Below are 21447 nucleotides of genomic sequence, written 5' to 3'. Positions count from 1 at the left end.
TTTATAAAATGACGATTCCAAACTGATTTTTAAGCACTTCTTTACTTATTTGTTTTTTGTTTTTGTTAAAGGAGAACGGTTTTTAGCTTATGTGAATCTTTGTTCTAAATACGACTTAAAATGGGACGAATAATGTCGAACATTTTATACGCAACACCGATTTTAAAGTCACAAATAAGGTTACGCTCAATCTCACATAGTTTTTATGATTTGCAGTGTAAGCGTTGTTAAACTCAGATTTTAGGGTGAGATTAGAGATTGTGACAGTAAACAATACATCACCGTCGACCTTTGCTTAATTTGGTACTATAAAGTTTTATTTGAAAATATTTAACAGTTCTACAGAAAAATATTGTAAATATTTAATTTAAATTTTAATGAATCATACATGTTACTAAAGCTTAAAAACTAATTTCAGTCCCTTTACGCATGTTTTAGCATTTTCATTGTTTTAGGCAAAATGGAGTTACACCTTCCATATATTATTTTAGTCAGTTTTATAAGATTTAAAAGACCTTAGAAAATAAAGTCCATATTGACTAAATGTAATGCACTAAATGTAAGTACTTCTGTGTTTACTGTTTTTTTTTGTGCTAAATCTTTTATTTTACTTTTACTTTTTACCCTTTTAACTTTTCACTAGAGGTTCTGCGCGTCTTAGACGCGTTTAATTTCAAGTCTTATTGGATTGTTTGTACATATTAATAGTTTGTTCTTTTCTCACGAGTCGTAGCGCGATTTTTAATGGCCGATAAAAAATTTCAATTAACAGGCTAACACGAAATTATTTCTTTTTAAAATCGGATCAGCAAAGCTTAAAACAGTCAAACAAAATAAAATATTTAGATTTATTTGATTTTTATAAATTTAGTGGTTTTAATGAAGAAAATAGATTTTATAAATATTGTTAAGTTTAATAAAATATTTATATTAATATTTAAAAAAAAGAGTTGAGAAAGATTTGTATTGAGTACATGCCTTTAACTATTTCTAAGGTCTACGAGTATATTATTTCAGATGAACGTACGTTACAGGTTATTCGAGTAACGTAATTAAACACAAGTTGCAAATATAATATACTTTATAAAAATATTATATTGAATACTTCTTTATATTTTTTTTCTTAATTATAGTACATATTACCTATATTAAATTAAATGTGTTATTGTAGCTGTTGTAGTAATATGTATAGATCTATATTTGTAAATGTCATAACAATATATATAAATCTATACAAATAAATAAAATTGAAGTGTCCGTTTGTAACATTAAACTAACCGCTTTTTTCTAAATACATATGGATACACGGTACATATACTAAAACAACATTTTTACAATTTTTGTCTGTCTGCCTGTCTGTTTGTTCCGGCTAATCTCTGAAACGGCTAAACTGATTTTGACGGGACTTCCACTGGCAGATAGCTGATGTAGTAAGGAGTAACTTAGGCTACTTTTATTTTAAAAATGTATTTATTTTATAACTCTGCAAACTGAAAAAAAACTTTTTTGTTATATTCTACGCGGACGAAGTCGCGGTCACAGCTAGTATAACAATCATATTGTACACTCTATGTATGACCTTTATAACCGTTAATTAAAAATTCGTAGCAAGAAATTTGTTAAAGCTATTAAATACTTTATTTCTTTCCGAAAAGTTGAAATGCTGTCAACACCGCTTTTACCGCAGATTTCTATAAACTTCGAGGCTAAGCGGTGTTGACAGCATTTAGTACATCAAATTTGATTTTTTGACATTTTTGTTTTAAAATTCAAGTACTTGTTATTTAATTTGAAATAATAAATGTAATTATTTAGAATATTAGAATTCTGCAAATCACAATTAATTTGCTGGAGCTTTGTTTTCTTATGTTTCTTAATGGGCACTTATCTATGTATATGCAGCATATTAATGACATATACACATATTTCATAAAATACGTCTAATACTTATTTAAAAAAAAAATGAGAAATGTCTTAAAAACTAAACTTACCTACTCCAATATAGTTTTCATTAATTTAAATATTTAACATGGCAATCAATTACATAGTGCGCCATTTTGATTGGTTTGAAGTTAGCTGTACCGTAAATTTGAATTCCATTAAACATAGGTTTGGCGCCAACATTCACCGTGCCTACGCGTCGCCCTTGGCGCACCTGGAAACATAAACCCTGTTGAGTCTGCGTATATAAAGTACGTGTACGTACTCTGTGTACAGTGTGTACTAAATACGTACGCGTATTGTACTGTACTAACAGCGCAGTAAAATGTACGCTTATCTAACTACGTGTAATGCAATCGCGCAGTGCAAAACATCTATTGATCTTATTTAATGTTTTTCAGATACTTACATGTTGAAATAAGATTTGAAACAACATGAAAAAGTAAACGGTTTCAGGTTAGGTTGTAACATAAATTTAAATATGATAAGTATTTAAGAGTCAAAATTATATATTTTAAATGTATTTTCTTCTTTCTTTATAAATATAATATTTTTTAAATGTATTTTTGGGTATAACTTCGTCGTTTATGAACCGATTTTGATAATTCTTCTTTGTTTTTGAAGGAGATATCTCAAGTGTGGTACCATGATTAGGATGTAATCCCAGAGAAATCGAGGAAAACCCTCGAAAATCACAGTGTCGACTAGTGCGTTTGTTAATTTCGTTCATCTACTTACGTTGTATTACTTGTCGATGTAATTGAAGTCGGTTTTTTTCGTTTGCGAGCAACAATTATAGTATTTGAATATAAGGTAAATGGAATCCGTAGAAAGCATGTAATTTTGAAAGCTGGTGCTTATTTATTGGTCTATTCTTGTAAAACGATGTTAACATACAATTTCTTGTATTGATATTTTTTTTGTGAAATTGAGCAATTAACGTAAAAAAATTTCACTTAAATTCGCCATACTTGAAGTTATTCGTGATGTTTCGCATCAAGCCACGCTGCTACGCTTAACTTACCTAGATCAGAATCGAACTATTAAAAATTTTAAGTATATAAATAGTATTAAACTTAGTTTATTACTTAATTCACTGCTATCGTAAGCAACTTAAAGTTTTTTTCGAATATGACAAAACTTATGATCTAAGAAAAAATACTTTTGTGAATTTGATTATCTGTTAAGGAATGAGGTTATAATCCAAATAATTAAGCTCTGACTCATAACAGTCGAGTACCAATCAAATACTAAAGTTAACCGCGTGTGAAACTGCGTGGGACGTGTAGCCGATTTTAAAAGGTTAAAACGTTATGATAATTTATTATCACATAAAATAATTACAAATTGTTTACTCACAATTAATCTTGTTATGTGCGTAAAATATTAATATAACTCATAAATATAATTAAGTTATTTAAATTTTCAATTATAAAGCATTTTAAATAGGTAAAACTTAATTTTCATTGAGATATCCAAATTTTTATTTATTTGTACAGCTTCTAACATCACACTGCTGGCAGGTGACGTGAATGCCTGGAGTCACTGGTGGGGCAGCAGCTCCGAAAATCATCGAGGAGCACAATTCCACGGATTTATAACCGAGATGGACCTCCATATTCACAATGTAGGCAATATCCCTACATTCGAGACCTATAGAGGCGGCAAGCTTTACTCGAGTTGTGTGGACGTGACTCTGACCAGTCAGTCCCTTCTTGCAGCAATGGAGAACTGGAGGGTGGAAAGAGATCTGATTACGTCTGGTCACAACGCCATCACGTTCAACCTGCGTACCGAGGGACCTCTAAAACCTCTAGAACCAATCTCGACTCGCAGATACAACACCAATAAGGCGAGATGGACAGATTTCACCACAAACTTGAAGTCCGAGCTTGCAGAAGAAAACATAACTCAGAGTTGCGTCTCTAAGGTCCTGAACAAAGAAGAACTGGAGGATATCATCAATAACTCTGTCTCCGCGATCCATCGCACTTGCGAGAAAACTATCCCGAAGATAAGGCCGTGGAAAGGCGACCCCAGACCACCATGGTGGTCTGCTGAGCTTTACTCCCTGAAAAGGGAAGCAAAAAAATACAAACGTCGCATAAAAAATGCTGCACCTAGCCGAAGGGCTTACGTTGTAGAAGAATACATACTGGCTAGGGATAAATACAAACTAGCGGCAAGCGAAGCAGCCACCCAAAGCTGGAAGGAGTTCTGTACGGCACAAGACCGTGAAAGCGTATGGGACGGTATTTACAGAGTCATCAGGAAAACATCTCGCAGAAACGAAGACACGTTGCTAAGGAGCGAGGTCGGCGAAACACTTTCACCGGATCAACCGGCTGAACTCCTTGCAAACACGTTCTACCCGATGGACTCTGTAACAACCGAAACTGCCTATCACAAACAGGTCAGAGAGGCCGTAGAATACAGAACTCCTGCGGAGCTACAAGACCTTTCGGATGATAATCCACCTTTTACAGCTGCCGAGCTGGAACAAGTTCTCTTGAACCAAAATCCAAAGAAAGCTCCAGGTCCGGATGGACTAACATCTGAAATATGCAGGGTGGCAATAAACTGCGATGTGGGGTTGTTTTTAGCATTGGCAAATAAATGTCTATCGCTGTCTCACTTCCCCAAGCAGTGGAAAGTCGCCCACGTATGCATTTTCCGCAAACCATCCAAGGAAGACTACATCCACCCGAAGTCCTACAGACCTATCGGACTCCTATCGATACTCGGAAAGACAGTCGAGAAAATGTTAATAGGTAAACTTCAGTGGAGACTATTCCCTACGCTGCACCGCAGCCAGTATGGATTCATGCCACAAAAGGGAACGGAGGACGCCCTCTACGACTTAGTCGGGCATATCAGGAGGGAAATTAAATTAAAAAAGATAGTACCTCTGGTATCGCTCGATATAGAGGGCGCCTTCGACAACGCATGGTGGCCAGCTCTCAAGAAACAGCTAGTAGAAAAACATTGCCCAAGGAACCTATACGCCTTGGTCGACTCATATCTGAAGGACAGAAGAGTCATAATAAACTATGCCAGAGCATCCTGTGAGAGGGAAATCACGAAGGGATGTGTCCAGGGATCCATAGGTGGAACGACCTTCTGGAACCTTATCCTGGATTTGCTTCTGAGAGAGGTACAAAGCATGGGAGTGTACTGCCAAGCCTTTGCGGACGATGTGGTCCTCGTTTTCTCGAGCCAGAAAACCAGCAACCTGCAAGCTTCGGCTGAAACCACCTTAGCGGCCGTACAGGACTGGGGTAAACGTAATAAATTGAACTTCGCACCGCATAAAACCAATGCGATGGTAATGACCAAGAAGCTAAAATACGATACCCCCTTAGTCCACATGTCCGGCACTCAGTTGAGGCTTGTAGAAGAAATAAAACTGCTGGGGCTCATTTTGGACTTAAAGCTCACATTCAATGCGCATGTGGCCGCCGTATGCAAGAAAGCGGCTAAGATTTATAAACATTTAGCGCGCGCGGCGAAGGTGTCTTGGGGGCTAAACGGAGAAATAGTCCGAACCATATACGTGGCGGTGATAGAGCCCATCGTCCTGTATGCGGCAAGCGCGTGGTCCTCAGCAGCAGAGAAGTTGTCTGTGAGAAAGCAACTAGACTCACTGCAAAGAGGCTTCGCACAGAAAATATGCAAAGCGTACAGAACGGTGTCTCTGACATCGGCACTCGTCCTCTCAGGCCTGCTCCCACTCGACCTTCGGATCCGAGAAGCGGCCATGCTGTTTAAAATTAAGAAAGGCCACTGCGAGGACCTTCTGCCACCGGGCAGAGGGCTGGAGCGCAGGGTGGGTCCGATGCAAAACCCCCATCCATCTCTACTCATGCCAACTGAGTATGAGCGCTTGGAGAGTCTGAACCCTGAAGACCTCGAAAAACACCACATCGTCGGCTCATACATCTACACCGACGGTAGCAAAATAGAGGGCAAAGTAGGAGCAGCCCTAACGTGGTGGTATCAAGGCAAGGAAGTAAGATACTCCACGTTCCGGCTTGAACCGCATAACACCGTTTTCCAATCGGAGATGTACGCACTCTTCCGAACCGTGGACATGGCGAGGAAATCGAAAAAAAGCTCTATTAACATCTTGAGCGACTCTAGATCGTCACTTGATCTACTAAGGAGTCCTTCGGTAACCCACCCTCTGGCCATTGAGATGAAGAGTCGCATCAGGCAAATCCGAGAAGACAATAGAACGGTGCGGTTCTTTTGGTTGAAGGCCCACGTAGGTACACCGGGAAATGAAAGAGCGGACGAACTGGCTAAAAAGGCGGCCCTAACGAAAAAGACGGCACCCGACTACGACAAAGTTCCAGTGTCGTATGTCAGAAGGCGGATACGTGAAGAGACTGTCGAGTTGTGGCAAGAAAGATACAATTCTTCGGTAACTGGCTCGGTCACGAAAATCTTTCTACCAGACGTAAAGACCGCTTACAAGCTGGTAAAAAAATCGGCACTAACATCTGTCGACACACAAGTACTGACCGGTCACGGAGGATTTGCGGCGTATCTACACAGATTCCACCTTAGGGACAGCCCTTCGTGTATCTGCGACTCAAACTGTAAGGAGACAGTTCTGCACATTCTGCTGGAATGTCCGAGGTTCGGCAGAGAAAGGCTGGCTCTGGAACTCAAACTCCAGACAAAACTAGACCAGACCTCGCTCCGCACCATCTTGGAAAATGAACCGGGCAGAACGTCTTTCCTGACATTTGCGAGAAAAGCCGCTTCCTTGGCTGCAAAAAGAAATAGCACGACCGCTCTACTACACCACACTACTACTACTACTACTACCACAGGCTGCATTCATACCACATAGTGCCAGTACCGTCACAACAACTACCAACACAAACACAATTACACAGACACCGACACACGTTCAGGTCCATGTCCCATATACCGTTTACCAGCCTGGGGCAACTGCTTCTCAGCCCCTGAATACCCAAACGCTGCGGGGCCAAATAACACAGACCACACCGTCTTCTCTGCAGAGTTTGTTCCAGAAGAGAGCCAATAAAAACGTACCTCCGCAACCTACTCACAGCAAAACACCAGTGGCCTTGTTCAAAGAATGGAAAGGAAGTGGTGAAGTGGGAATAAAGACCAGATGCGTGGCTCTGTTTATGGACAGCGAAGCGGAGAGAGTCGGAATGAGTTTTTGTCACTCCGAAAGTCAGGATCGTCTGGTGGTCTCGCCGGGGCTTGCCCTGCTGATGACAGGTAGCACGCAAAACACAAGCATAAAGCGCTCTAAGATCGAGGCGCTTGCGCAAAAACCGAAGGACGACTTAATTTGCCGTCTGGTGTCATCGTCATCCAGACGAGGAGTGGGAGGCTGCGAATACATGACAGCGTTTCGCACGCGATAGTCGCGGTGACTAGACACACCAAGGCCTGTGTCTACTACACCGACTACAGAGATGACGCGATCTGTCGTTTCGTCGGGAGGGCGGCGGAGGCTACGGAAAAAGACATCCTCGAGCATAGTCTCAAGATGGCGATTCATAATAGAGACACCGCCGTCGTTGAGAGTATTCTCGAGATGTCAAAATAAAATTCAAATAGGTTGCTTTGCTTGGGATGAGTAAGTTGGTAGTAATATAGACAATATTAAAAAATATATTTCTAAGAAAACGATTATTACGCATGTAAATAATGTAAGATTTAGCTAGATATAAGTATAGTATTATAAGGAAATAATAATAATACAAAAAAAAAAAGTTGCACCATAAATTAGATTAAGAACCGGTCGGTGGACTCACGTCTCTTTTGGAGACATTAAAAACAAACATAGTCTGACTTGAACAGCGATGTTGCTGAGTAATGCCTACCTTGAAATAGAAAAAAATAAAAATAAAAATTTGCATGTATTTAGAGTAAAAAAGGACATGGGTTCATAAGCCCGTGGATGTATATGACTTGTAAATAAAAACATCACACTGCTTGTCATGTGCCCTTTTCTCCATGTAAGAGAAGGATTCATATTTCTTGATATAAAAAAAGTGAAAATAATTTTAAACTTAATTTAATAAACTTTATATACAAAATAGAATACTCTATTGTCTATAAATATATAGGGAAGTGTAATAACACTAATTCAATTTAAGTAAATAATAATCATTCAGACCGAGGACGCGCGTGGGTTCACAAATGTTAGCGCCCCATCGTCTTGAAGCATATCATTAAGCACTGTAATTTAACTCATATCGAATAATCGCCGATCGATATAATTGAAGACAATCAATTATTATAATACGGTCGAGAAGAATGTTTGCTAACGGTAAAAACGCTAGGGTAACAGTTGTAACCTGTATGTTAATATAATTTTTAATTTTGTATAACAACAATATCTCTCCATCGAATTTGTACTACGAATTGTCTTAAGACGCTAGCCCGCTGGATAGACGTCATCACAAGGGCTACTGAGTCCACCATGGTCTAGTGTACTCGCGACGCCTCCAACAGCGGGAAATGGAAGCACATCGCCAGGAGAGCTACCCTCGAAAATATTATCGACCCACCAAACACCCCACTATGCACCTCGTCAGCGTAGTCACGACCACTCAAGAGTGTGCGACTAAGAAGAAGAAGAATTGTCTTAAGACAAGTTTTTGGAGTTTATTTTTAAATAATCGATATAAAGCTAAGTATGAAAAAAGTATGGGGATTGAAATTATATGAAACGTCTTTCGCGCGACAGTATCGAAAGAGCCGCTTGACAAAGCTTTTTGCAGTTTTTGTGCCGATTAATTAATTATAATTTGATTCATTTAATACAACATTTTAATTTTTAAATGTCAAGTTCTTAAGAAGTAGGTAAACTCCAATCGAGTCGCGTATCGTGAGTTGACTTAAACATTCTCAGAAACCACTTATATTGTTTACCCAGTAACTATTGATAAAATACTTGTGAAATAAATTTATCTTGATAAATGATATCACAATAATAAAACTAAATCTAAAAATAGCTCAAGTTGATCGTAAATTTACCGAATAGAAACCATTCTTGGTCGATCGCAAATCGAAAACAATCGGTACACAATATCTTAACATCGATTGCCGCGAAGACGTTGTGGTTACAGAATCGAATAGCATAAATTGCGAATTCCGAGTGTAGGTGGGTGTCGGCGGGCTAAAGGGAAAGAGACGGCGTTTTAGTACACAGGATGTATCATACCTACGAATCTTATCACACTAAAAATAAGACACATTTTTGAATAAATTCTTCTTACTTTGTTGTATTTTTTATCGCCGTTATCGACATCAATCTCGATGTCGTCGAACACTTGACTGCAATAAATTGTTTATAATCATAGCGAAGACAGGATTGTAGGCGATGAATGATGTAGTTTGAAAGTTTTAAATAATTTCGTTATCTAGAAATCTTTGTAAAGGTACCGCGCTTGAAACATCATGTTCTGTCTTTGTTTCTTTTTTACATTGTTTTGTTGACTAAAAACGCTGTTGTAATACATTTGTTCCATACAAACAAATTGACTTTAACGATATCATCAGTAACAATTAAACCACTACAAGAGTTTTTAAACAGAAAATTTCTATTGTACATTTAAAAATATTTTATGCATTGTAGTCCAAGTACTGTTAGTAGTACATTTATGGATTTAATGAATAGCTATATTTTTAATTGGGCTATCGATTTTTTTTCTTAAAATAATGTTATTATTTGAGAGATTAATTATGTGACAAGCGCCTTTTTATTCTGTTTTGTTTTGTTTACCATTTTTCAAAAACTTTATTAAAATTTGTAAAATTGGCTTACATTACAGAAAACAATATTTATTGCCTGGATAATCTTACACATATGTCATAAGGAATTTCTCATTTTCTTAGTCTTGACAGAATTGTTCCAAACTTGTTTGTCAGTCATACTTTCTCTGACTATGTTTAGAGGAATTTGCCAATTATAGGGGAATGTTGATTTTGTTGATAAATTTGAATGAGTCTACTTTCATATGTATTACGTAATCTAAATTTGAAATGTCACCAATAAAACGTTTTCTAATAGAAATTTAAAATACACTGAAACGGGTGGAGCAGGAATTTGCAAGAGATATTTATAATGAAACCTACAAGTTGAATGACTGTTTTATATATTGTGCCAAATAAAAAAAAATCCAATATAAAGAACGAGAAAGACTAGAACTCACAATCGTTAGTGAAAGGCAATTATTAATTGGTCTTAATTAGCCGTCACACCTAACTTTACTCGATAAAAAAGCATAACTTTGCTATAGTTTCTAGTGAAGAGAAATTGTGGGTAGCTTATGTTACCTGTATAATTTTTATATTTATGCTTCGGTAAGTAATTGCATCAGATCGCGGGTAGGGAGGCCACCCCTACCTGTCACGCGTGTGGTGGGCCAAGTGATACGGCGCGACTCTTGAGGACTGTGTCGCTTGGCGCTGCGCCCTGGTGGCCGTAATAGACGAATATCTGTCTCTGCTGAGCGTGGTCCGCAGCATGCTCGGTGGCGAGAGGTGCTGGTCGGCCGTAACCTCCTTCTGCGAGGAGGTCATGGCAGCTGCGGAGCGACAGTGCGATGCTGACGCTCACGCCAACCCGCTCCGCAGGAGAAGACCAGGGGGAAGGAGACGCCGTTATACGCTCCTTCATCCTCCGCAACAGAGTGGGAGAAGGGCACCACTATTCCTTCCACTCACCGCCGGGGTGATAGAGCGCTCATAGTGCCCGTGGGCGCTCTATGGACTAAGGCGGCCCGCACATGGCGGGTCAACCGTTGGGGCATCGCGGTAGCATGCAAAAGCGATCCCGTAGAGCCCCGCCATGGCGATGAGGGCACCGCTTGGTTTTAGTGGGTAGTCTGGGTTGGCCAAGAGTCCCACACTGGTGCGTAAAAACATTTCCCCGCGAAAAATAGGTAGCTTATTTTATTTGTAGTTGAATATGTACGATTAATTACATATAATATATTATAAATATTCCTTGTGGAAGCGATGAGTAAATTAATAAAGACAATTTTTTGGTATGTAAAAAAGATAAGCGACTAACGTGGTTAAAATAATTTGAGTAACATATTATTTTATGTTATATTAGTTAGTATGAAATAAAGGGAATGAGTTCGTTGTAGCCAAAATCTTCGAAGAATTTCTGATACGTATATAATTCTCCTTTTTTTTGTAGTAGAATATCGACAGACTGTTATACTGATAGCAGCAAGGTTATTAAAATGTAAGTTGCTATATATAGATAAGTCTAAATTAAACAATCATACGGAACTATACGACGCCGCATTGTCGCAACGGTCATAGCCACGGATTGTACTTGTAGCGCTGGCGGTGGCGGGTACGATCCCCGCACATGACAAACATTTGTATTGGCCATATAGGTGTTTGCCGTGGTCTGGGTGTTTGTGCAGTCCTTGTGGGTCTCCCCACCGTGCCTTGATCGTTAAGCCATCGGCCCCGGTTGTTATCATGTACACCTCATAGCGATCGTTACTCATAGTAGGGAATATATCCGCCAACCCGCATTCGAGTAGTGTGGTCGATTAAGCTCTGATCCTTCTCCTACATGGAAAAAGAGGCCCAGTAGTGGGATATTACAGGGTGAAGCGTATACATACGGCCGAACGTGCAGTTCGAGCTACAAATTAACGTATTTTTATCATAAGTAAAAGCATTAGTGTTGTGGCCACTCTTATAAGTATGTAGCAGTTTGTATTATGTAGATTTAAGTGACACTTCCGTTGAATAGAAACCCGTTTATTGCATTTAGGTGTTGGTATGCAGCTAATTATTTAGCCGACACGTAGGATTGGAATAACGAATTAATACTCTATTTTATTTCGGTCATTATACGGGTATTTAATTGCTAATTTAGAATTCGTAACAGATATAATAAAAAAAAACCAAATCCTCCCACGCAATGTTAAAAATCGTAAAAATATCGTTAACTTATTTAATAAATAATTTTATCGTGTTGTTTTATTGGAGCAGTAACTTATTAGGTTAAAAAAGATTTCAACCTAATTCCTTTCTTCTTTCTGATTATCATTTTTATTTTGCCCAAAAGTGTTCGTGTTTCGAATGGTAACAGTGTTTTGACAAATATTTTAAATAAGTACTTTGACGTGTTACAATTTAATAATATTGTAAAATATTGTAAAAATATTCATGTTTTAATTAACGGTTTGGTAGAATGTGAATTGAAAAAAAAAATATTTTTTATAGATTAGCATTTTTTGTTCAAAATGATAGCACTGGAAATATTCACATCAACTTCCCGTTATTCTCAGAATAAATAACCTTTTATGAGATAGTCACAAAGTCTTAATAAGTAAACTAGTTTAAAGTTTTGTGATTTTTTTTTTTTTAGTTGGAGTCGTAATAAACGAACACATAACATTTTCATTACTTTATAACGAAAACAACACGGGTTTATATTGGTGCAGTGAGTCATTTCATGAAGTCTATTGTTTCAGAGACTATTTTTAATATATTCTTTATATTTTTCAAGTACAACACTAAATAAAAAATAAAAAGTTTCATAAACTACAAAAAATTTAATAATACAATAAAATAAAAGTCGATAATAACACAAATTAGATTAAGTATTTTAGAAATAATATTTAAATTAAGTGATTCCCCGTATTTACGTTTATTTGAAGCATGATTAATAATTTCATTACATATCATAAGTGACAACGGACAAAGCTTATTCTCGTTTAAAGCATTAAATTAATGTTACTTACAAATGACATTTTCGATTGATTTATGAGCCCATTGTAAAGACATACCATCTTAATTGCGCAATAAGGTCACCGTATGTTGAAACTATTCTATAAACGTACTTCGTAATTATACAGGATTATATTTCAAGACCAATTTTAATAATTAAATTGTCTTATAAATCGTTAAATGAAATAATTTGACAGCTCTATAAATATTGAGTAAAAGGTTTCGTTTTTTTATTAATGTTCAAAAATGTTCACATGGTTATGTGAAGTTTATTTTTGTTTTTTTTTTTTTACTTTTGTTTGTTGTGATAAACTAAAAGTGGATAAACCGCGAAGTTCATTGTTTATGTATGATTACGAATATAATGTAATATTGTCGCATCTTATTTAAAGCTGATATGTACATAGATCTTTCTCCGATATTGCCTTTTTAAAATTTGAACTCAAATAATGCCTTGTATACAAATTTCCGAACAATACAAAAAAAAAAATAGAAACCTAATTTTCCTTCTTTTATGAAAAACTTTTATTCTCTCTGCATGTACTTTCGAACTCATACTTTATGCATAGTATGTTTTGATTATTACGTTTAACGAGGCGAAAGATTAGTTAGTTTATTGTATCATAATACTATATTTTAGGTAATTTCAAATTCTGTGTCGAGGGTTCAAAATTCAAAATCATTGTCAAAGAACAAAGAAGTCCACAAAAAGTATATAGTATTATAGTAGTACCTATATCTTTGTGTTCATATAAAGGTTCTCGTCGTTCGTATTCGTAAAGTCAATAAAATGTAGTAATTGTTCTTAAATTCTACCACTACTATCAAAATACGTGACTTTTACCGTCTTCGTTGTTCTTTGGAAGTTTGTTAATGTCATCACTAATACAGCGTCAATTAGAACTTTGAAATCTAATCGAGATCTCTTATCCCACTTTTGTTTTTATACGTTCTCAAACGACGCAGGTCATTTATTATTTGTTTTATATTCTAACTTAATTGCCATTTTTTGATACTATTATTTTACCCACTAAAAGCCGCGATTGCTTCTGATGATAAATGTAATTTAAGGTTATATTTATATCGTAGAAATATTTTATGCTTTGTGTAATTATATATCGTAGCTCATTGGAGCTGGAGAAACGAGCGTGCTTTAGACCACACGACTGAAGTAAAACTTGTGCACAATAGGCCTGCACTGTCTTAGATATACAAAACTTAACTGGCTATGAGAAAGAAAATGTGTGTTCTTTCTCTTGCTCCGTTCGCCTCACCCGATCACACTTTTCGTTACATAACGTAACCCCAGCGCTTAAACCACGACTAGAGACAGAATTATTTATAATTATTTTAATGATACTGTGTCAAAATTTTGGCTTCAATTGTTACAGGATTCCTGCACAATGTCGAGCGGGAGTTGCTCAGGGCCAGGAGTCTGTGGAGGGGCCAGGAGACGTCCCCCTCCTCCTCCCGAGCCTACACTCTCCCTCGCTGCAGACCTCAGTGAGCTGAGCTTGGACCAGGGCTACCATACGCTAGCTGACTGCGGTCCTCCGAGACGTCGTCGTGACAACACATTGTCAGATGCTTTGTGGCTAAAGATATTGTCTTATCTTGAGGTATAATATAATAGTTTATGCTACGCTAATGAAATAAAGTGTCTCTCAGCTAGGACATGTATCTGGAGTTAAACTCCTTGATAACGGTAACATCATAAAAACAACATATAAACTGCAAAAAGCAAAAGTTGTAAAGCTTCACTTTTAAGGTCATTATCACGCGTCAGTTGTTCGGATGATGTCATTACCCATATTTTTCAGACCTCGGGCCCTATCTCATTTTTTAAGAATTGCACTACAGTAAAAAAAATAATTTGAAATTATTTACTTCTAATAATTGAATATACCGAGCTAGTACAATATTTATCGTTATTACATTTTGATATAATATACTCGTAAATCTCATTGTTAATTGGGAGAATGTAAACAGTCTTAAGAACTTGGTAAAATATTATTATATCTCCTCTCTTTGAAATACGGTAGACTTTTAATAAACGATTGAATAGTTTGTACAGAAGTTAATTTGTCTATACCAATATTATAAACTGGAATGATTTGATTTTTCATGTGTTTATAATTGATAACATCAAAAACTCTAGGATCGATTAAAAAAAAATTACAAGGAGAATTCAGCGTCATCACTTAATGACATATTGTGTACTTTAGCGATAGAACACGAAACGGTAAAAATGCTATATAACTTTATAATTTATTTTGTTCTAAAATAAATTACATTCAATCATCAGTTCAACATCAGTTACAATTCTAGGTGTCAGACTTATGTCGAATGTCACGGGTTTGTAGAAGATGGTCGAGATTCGTAGCCAGGCTAACTGCGAGGCCAGAGCCTTGGAGAAGAGTGAGAGCTGCGGGTCCTTTAGAAGTAGCTGCTCGATGTGCGGGCGCCCGAGCAGGTCCCTGCGTCAGTGCTGTCAGAGAGTGGCGGTCGAAAACTTGTGCGGTAAATAATAATTACGATAATTTTTTTCTCATTTATTATATTTTAAGCTTAAGTCTATAAGTTTGAGTCTTTGTTAGGTGTAATGAAATCTAGCGTTAGTTTAAGGATAATAAAAATAAATATTTATTTGTGTGTAACAAATAACTAGTTATGTATTATGTGTATCTCATGTAACTAACCATAACTAAAGTATGTCTATTCATATTCAATTAATTCTCAATTCTATTCAAAATCAATCCGATTCCGTCGCCAAACAATAGAACTTGGTTGATGGAAATAATTTCAGAATTTACAATGTTAATACAACAAGTTATATAGACAATCACTTTGGTGTAGTGGTGCATGTAGGCGTCTAAACATCGGCGGATTCGAGTTAGGTTCCCGGTCGGGATGAATATTGTTTTGTTGAAATATTTATTTCCGGCTGGGGTGTCTGTCCTTGGGTCTAGTATATCTATTAAGCTGTTCGGTCCCGCTAGTCATCATAGACATATGATATCAATCGTTTCTCATAGTAGGGAATATAACCACCTAGCCACAGTGAAGCAATGAAGTGAGCCTTCTCTTACTTGGAAAGGTTATAGACTAAACTAATCAAAAAGCTATACATTAAATTTATATACTTAGATTAAAAAATAATTTGGTAGTATCAAACTTAAGTCAGTTAAAATAATTTTTACGATGTGCAGGTGTCAGTTGCCGGTGCCCAGCTGTTAGCAGCTACTTTTAGAAATTTAACGCATCTAGCTCTGACTGGTTCTAACACAATGGACGCAAGGGCGTTAGCACCACTTATCACAGATTTGGTCGATCTAAGGCATATCGATCTGACGGGTAAGACTTATCATTACACTATTACTGAGGTAGGGCACAGCAGGAATTTCCTGCTCAAAATCTGGAGCAGCCCGACTGGGGTAGTACCTCGACCTTACAGAAGATCACAGCTAAATAATACTGTTTTCAAGCAGTATTGTGTTCCTGTTGGTGAGTAAGGTGACCAGAGCTCCTGGGGGATTGGGGATTGGGTCGGCAACGCGCTTGCGATGCCTCTGGTGTTGTTGGCGTCTATAAGCTACGGTAATCGCTTACCATCAGGTGAGCCGTACGCTTATTTGCCGACCTAGTGATATAAAAAAAAAAACTATTTCCATATATGAGTTTGGCATGCTGTAATTTTGCTATTATCAGCCTTGTTTTCGTTAGTTATTAATTTATTTTTATTTATTACGTTTATAAAGTAGAAATCGCTATAGTTTCTACCATTACGTACAAACTCCTAAACCAATTTTGTATAGCGATTTTTGTTTACAAAAACAAGATGATTTATGTTATAAATTTGGTATCTGTTATCTTACTACGACGACAAAAGCTTTAGTTACAATAACAAAGCTAAGGTAAAGTCGTTTTCTATTATAAATATTTTTAGAAAAATTTAAAGAAATTTGCTTTGTTTTTACTAAAGTCTGAATCTTTTTTATATTATAATCGATATTAACCCCTCACTTCCGTGGGTGGCGTAAGAGGCGACTAAGGGATAACACAGTTCCACTCTCACCTTGGAACTTAAAAAGCCCAACGATGGCGGGATACCCATCCAACTGCTGGCTTTGAAATACACGGACCGAAGATGGGCAGCAGCGTTTTCGGTGCGACAAAGCCAGCCTTGCGGTCACCAACCCACCTGCCCAGCGCGGTGACTATGGGCAAAACACACGAGTTCACGCCATTTTTAGCGCGAACTTGTGAAGGCTTATGTCCAGCAGTGGACTGCAATAGGCTGAAATGATGATGATGATGAGATAGTAACATTTTTAATGATATCTTAAAATCGTTGTTAATCATAAACGGGTTAATAAAATATTCAAAACTTTGTGACTTTGAAATTAATAACATTTTGTTCTTTGTAAGCTTTAATTTACGATGTTTATTACTCAAGTAACTTCTAAAACCCATATTGAACGTCTTATCAATTATTCCGATGAGTAATCTCATATTGTTTAGTTTGGGATTTTGTCGGTTCAAGTTTAAGTGAAATTTGATTGAGACGGTAACTTTGTTTAAAGATTTACATATTTACTTAATAAATTGTCTTTGTAATTAGTGTTTATTTTGTAAAGTGACGGTGTATAATGTTTTGCTATTTTTGGGTTTTGATTAGGAGTGGTAAAATGTTTTGCAATCATGTTTTGTTTGTAGTTTTATTTGATATATTTTTTTTAACTTCTGGTATTATTTTAGATTGATAGTATTCTTAAGCAGTTAAAGAATGTACCTGTGTAAGAGTGACAATAAGTCAACTAAAGCAAGTTTGTCTTTTTCTTTAGGTTGCCCAAACGTGGATTGGCCGGAGTGGGCGTGGCTCGAAAGTAGGCTTACAACAAGAAGGCCGCCTATAGAATACATAGACCTCACCGACTGCAGCGCAGTCACTGATGCTGGTTTATGTGCCTTACTCCACACGTGCCCTTCTCTACAATATCTCTACCTCAGGAGATGTACTCTAGTCACAGGTAAAATTATTGAAATATCTTTTAGTTGTTTGATTATTAATTTAGTTTATATTTTCGTGTATCTGTTTTTGCAAGGGACCTCAAAATTCATGAGTATTAACTGTATTCTTCCAACTTGTAACAGAAGTTTTCTGAAGCCCAAAAATTCTACTTGAATTGTTTAGTAATAGCATTTTCAATAAAATGAGTGATATTTATTTTCGTTTTCCAAAAACCCAAGTTCTTTTGCAGAGTAAAACTTGGGTCTAAAATATAAATTTACTATCAATATTTAAAGTATAGTAGTTTATCCTGTGCTATTGTTTAACCATGTTATGTTTAACCATTGACCATTTATTTTATAGATGCAGGTGTCAGATGGATACCTTCATATTGCGCACTCAAGGAGTTGAGCGTGTCTGATTGCACCGGAGTCACAGATTTCGGTCTGTATGAGTTGTCGAAACTGGGACCAGCTCTGCGGTACCTCTCCGTGGCTAAATGTTCTCAGGTAACTGACCTATTTACTTGTATTTACCATCCTGTGCGAATTCTAGAATAAAAAGTAGCTCATATATAGCTTTTGCCCGAATGGGAATAGGTATAGCTTTCTTAAAAAAGTTTTACTATGTGTGTTATATTTTTGGTTCATGAGTCCGTGAAACTATATTTACTATAAACTTGAGGGGTTATGCTCGTACGATTGTACACGTATAATCTCTTAGTAGGAAACATTCTCGTCGACGCGTTGGCGCAGCGGTCACAGCACAGGCTGTTGCGCTGTCAGTCGCGGGTTCGATTCTCACTCACGACAGACATTTGTATAAGCCATATAAATATTTGTTGTGGTCTGGGCCTTTGTGCTTGGGTATTGTGTGTTTCCGAAACCTCGACATAGGAGTAAATCCTACTGGGGGGCGTTGAGTGTGAAGCGTTTATATTCCACTTAAGCGATGCTTATGAACTGTCAGTGTCGAGAAAATTGCAAGATACTAAAATTGGCTTTAAGTAATAAATTGGCCTTAAGAGAGTATAAGCTCTTTTAGAATATAATCTCTAAACGATTTAGCATAACTTACGAGTATCTTATGAAACCTAATAACTTATCTTATGAAACCTATTTCCCTGATGATGAACTAAGGCAATGACATGTACAGGATGATTTAGAATTTTTTAAATAATCTTGGTATGTATTTCAGGTATCAGATTCTGGTATAAGTACATTGGCGAGACGCTGTTACAAGCTACGTTATCTCAACGCAAGAGGCTGCGGAGCGTTGGGCGATGATGGTGTAGAAGCTATTGGTCGAGGATGCTCGAGATTAAGGGCTCTTGATCTTGGAGCCACTGATGTTTCGGAAGCTGGCTTACAAGTAAATTTTATTAATAATTTTCGAGATATAGTCAAAGCGATTCATTGCTATAATGTTTAATTTATAGTCTCATTAAGCAAATAGTGAATCATTATGAATGCCTGCCGTAAGGCTTTAACTGGTCTATTTGAAGATAATGTTCTAATTTTCTAAGATTTAATAGGTCAGTAGACGTTGTTTAGATTAGAAATAGCGATGATTCACTTTTTTCTTAATGCGAATAGACTACAGTAAATATGTGAAATAATAAACATAAATAAATCCTTTTAATGATAAGACTGACAAACCAAAACTGTTGCAAATAATATAGCACAAATGAGATTTACCAATACCAAACTTGGTTGCTTACTCTAATATTATTCGTAAATAAATAGGCAAATATTTATCAATGATATAACCATATTTCAGTAGAGAGTACGCAAATATTGTTTCATTCGTCTTAGCCTGTAAAGGTGAGGTGGTAATAGTAGGCAATTGAACATAGGCCTTTTGAAGTAAAATTTCTTTACGCATGCTTGACTTGGGGAGGAAGCTGGTGAATGCGTGACGTGGGCGTTACGAAAAGTGTGATCGGGTGAAGTGAATGGAAGTTGAGAGGGAGATGTAAGTTAGTAAAGATAGAAAGAGGGAGTCACGTTTCGTTTATTACGTAGGAATTAAATAAGTTTTACTTCAGCCGTGTAATCTAAAGCACACTGGTTTTTTTATGCAGAGAAGGATTGTAGCTCAATCCTTCCATTAGACATGTTAGAAAATAACTATTACATGTAAATGATGTTGCTATATATTACAGATACTGGCCCGATGCTGTCCAAATCTCAAGAAATTGGCTTTAAGAGGCTGTGAGCTGATCGGTGACGATGGTCTTGAAGCAGTCGCGTATTATTGCAGAGGACTTACGCAGCTAAACATTCAAGACACACCAGTAACGTTACGAGGCTACAGAGCTGTTAAGAAGTATTGCAAACGATGTGTCATCGAACATACGAATCCTGGATTTTGCTGATGATGTGCTATATATTTACATGTGGATTTTATTGAAAATGGAAAGGAGACAGGAGAAGTTTCAGTCTTTAGTCTATTTAATAGATAACTGAGATGGAACTTAGTATTTCTTCAGAAAGCGTATTTATTTGATGATTTCTGAAGTTTTTTTTGGACATTTTTGGTACACGCTAAAATTGGTGCTCAATGATTTCATTTCTCATTTAAAGCCTGGTTAATTAACTGAATCATTTATTGTTATCTGTGTGGGCGGTATTAATGTTTATTTTATACGATTATAAACTGTTTTCGATAGTGAAACAATGTTTCTTTAAATTAAATTGTATATAGCTTATAAAAGTCAGATTTATTATTTGAAATTCATTTTTCTGTGAATTATTGTGTGGGCTTCATTTGTTTATAGAATGTGTGTTCAATTTCTTGGTTAAATAAATATCAAATGACTGGCTTAATAAAAATGAAAAGTTAATAACAAATGATTACATTTTGGTGAAATTGAATATGCCGAATGAGATTAATATTTTCCGCCTTTGGAAATATTTGGTTATAATAAAAAGGCATTCACGAAATAAAATATAAAAGAAGTATCCCGTATGACTGGATGAGCATTTATGTGTGTTTGAATACATTTTTTTTGTGTTCAGTATAGATCTTAAACTTTGACTACCTGTGAGGTAGTTTTGAAGATTGATCGAATATTCTGTTTATTTTTGGTGCTTCACTTCATTTCAAAATTGTATATATAGCTTTATATTAACATTGTTTTGATATGAATTAAAAATACATAAGCGTTAAGGAAATGAGAGAGCGTAAAAAACGATTAATATGTTTGCCTATTATTATTAGATTAAAAAGTTCGTCAATAAATTGACCGACGTACTTAATTATCTTGCCACAAAACTCGCAAATTTTTTTTCTGAAAATTCATGAATTCTATATTGTATTAGTAAATGCATAAACATATACGAAAGCGTACAATATTCTCAGTAATTATTACGGTAATTATAAGAAAATTTGTACAAAGTTTAAACATAAAATCCTGTAAATGCTTTAAATTACAAATAAGAGATAAGTTGTCTATTAAAAATAAACATCTAAATTTCATTTATTTGTTTTTAAAAGTCAGATAAAGAGAGCAATTTTATATTAAATGCAAAAAAAAATATCAACCTATCTGTCAAATTTCGAAATATTTTTTACGTGTGCGTAATTTGTAGGTACGAAATATACACATGTAAAAATTTACAAATTTTGGATAAAAATATACTCCTTTATATATATATATATATATATATATATATATATATATATATATATATATATATATATATATAATAATAAAAAGTATTCTATGTTACTTC

General features: G+C 36.1%; 1 protein-coding gene across 1 annotated transcript; it reads left to right on the top strand.

Moving 5' to 3' along the window:
- The first annotated feature begins 14102 nt into the window (after positions 1–14102).
- On the top strand, positions 14103–20677 carry LOC123664097 (F-box/LRR-repeat protein 7). The gene is made up of 7 exons (XM_045598709.1): positions 14103–14318; positions 15028–15219; positions 15909–16053; positions 17544–17729; positions 18074–18219; positions 18908–19081; positions 19875–20677. Exons 1-7 carry the CDS (start codon positions 14103–14105, stop codon positions 20085–20087), a joined length of 1272 nt encoding a protein of 423 aa, XP_045454665.1. The 3' UTR covers positions 20088–20677.
- The last annotated feature ends 770 nt before the right edge of the window (positions 20678–21447 follow it).

Source organism: Melitaea cinxia, chromosome 21, assembly GCF_905220565.1.
Source record: "Melitaea cinxia chromosome 21, ilMelCinx1.1, whole genome shotgun sequence".
NCBI lineage: Eukaryota > Metazoa > Arthropoda > Insecta > Lepidoptera > Nymphalidae > Melitaea > Melitaea cinxia.
This window is presented reverse-complemented; position numbering and strand designations above follow the sequence as displayed.

Coding starts and splice junctions, on each gene's coding strand:
- LOC123664097 (XM_045598709.1), top strand. CDS start 14,103: ATGTCGAGCGGGAGTTGCTCAGGGCCAGGAGTCTGTGGAGGGGCCAGG. Junction 14,319..15,027: donor AGATATTGTCTTATCTTGAG/GTATAATATAAT, acceptor TTACAATTCTAG/GTGTCAGACTTATGTCGAAT. Junction 17,730..18,073: donor GAGATGTACTCTAGTCACAG/GTAAAATTATTG, acceptor TTTATTTTATAG/ATGCAGGTGTCAGATGGATA.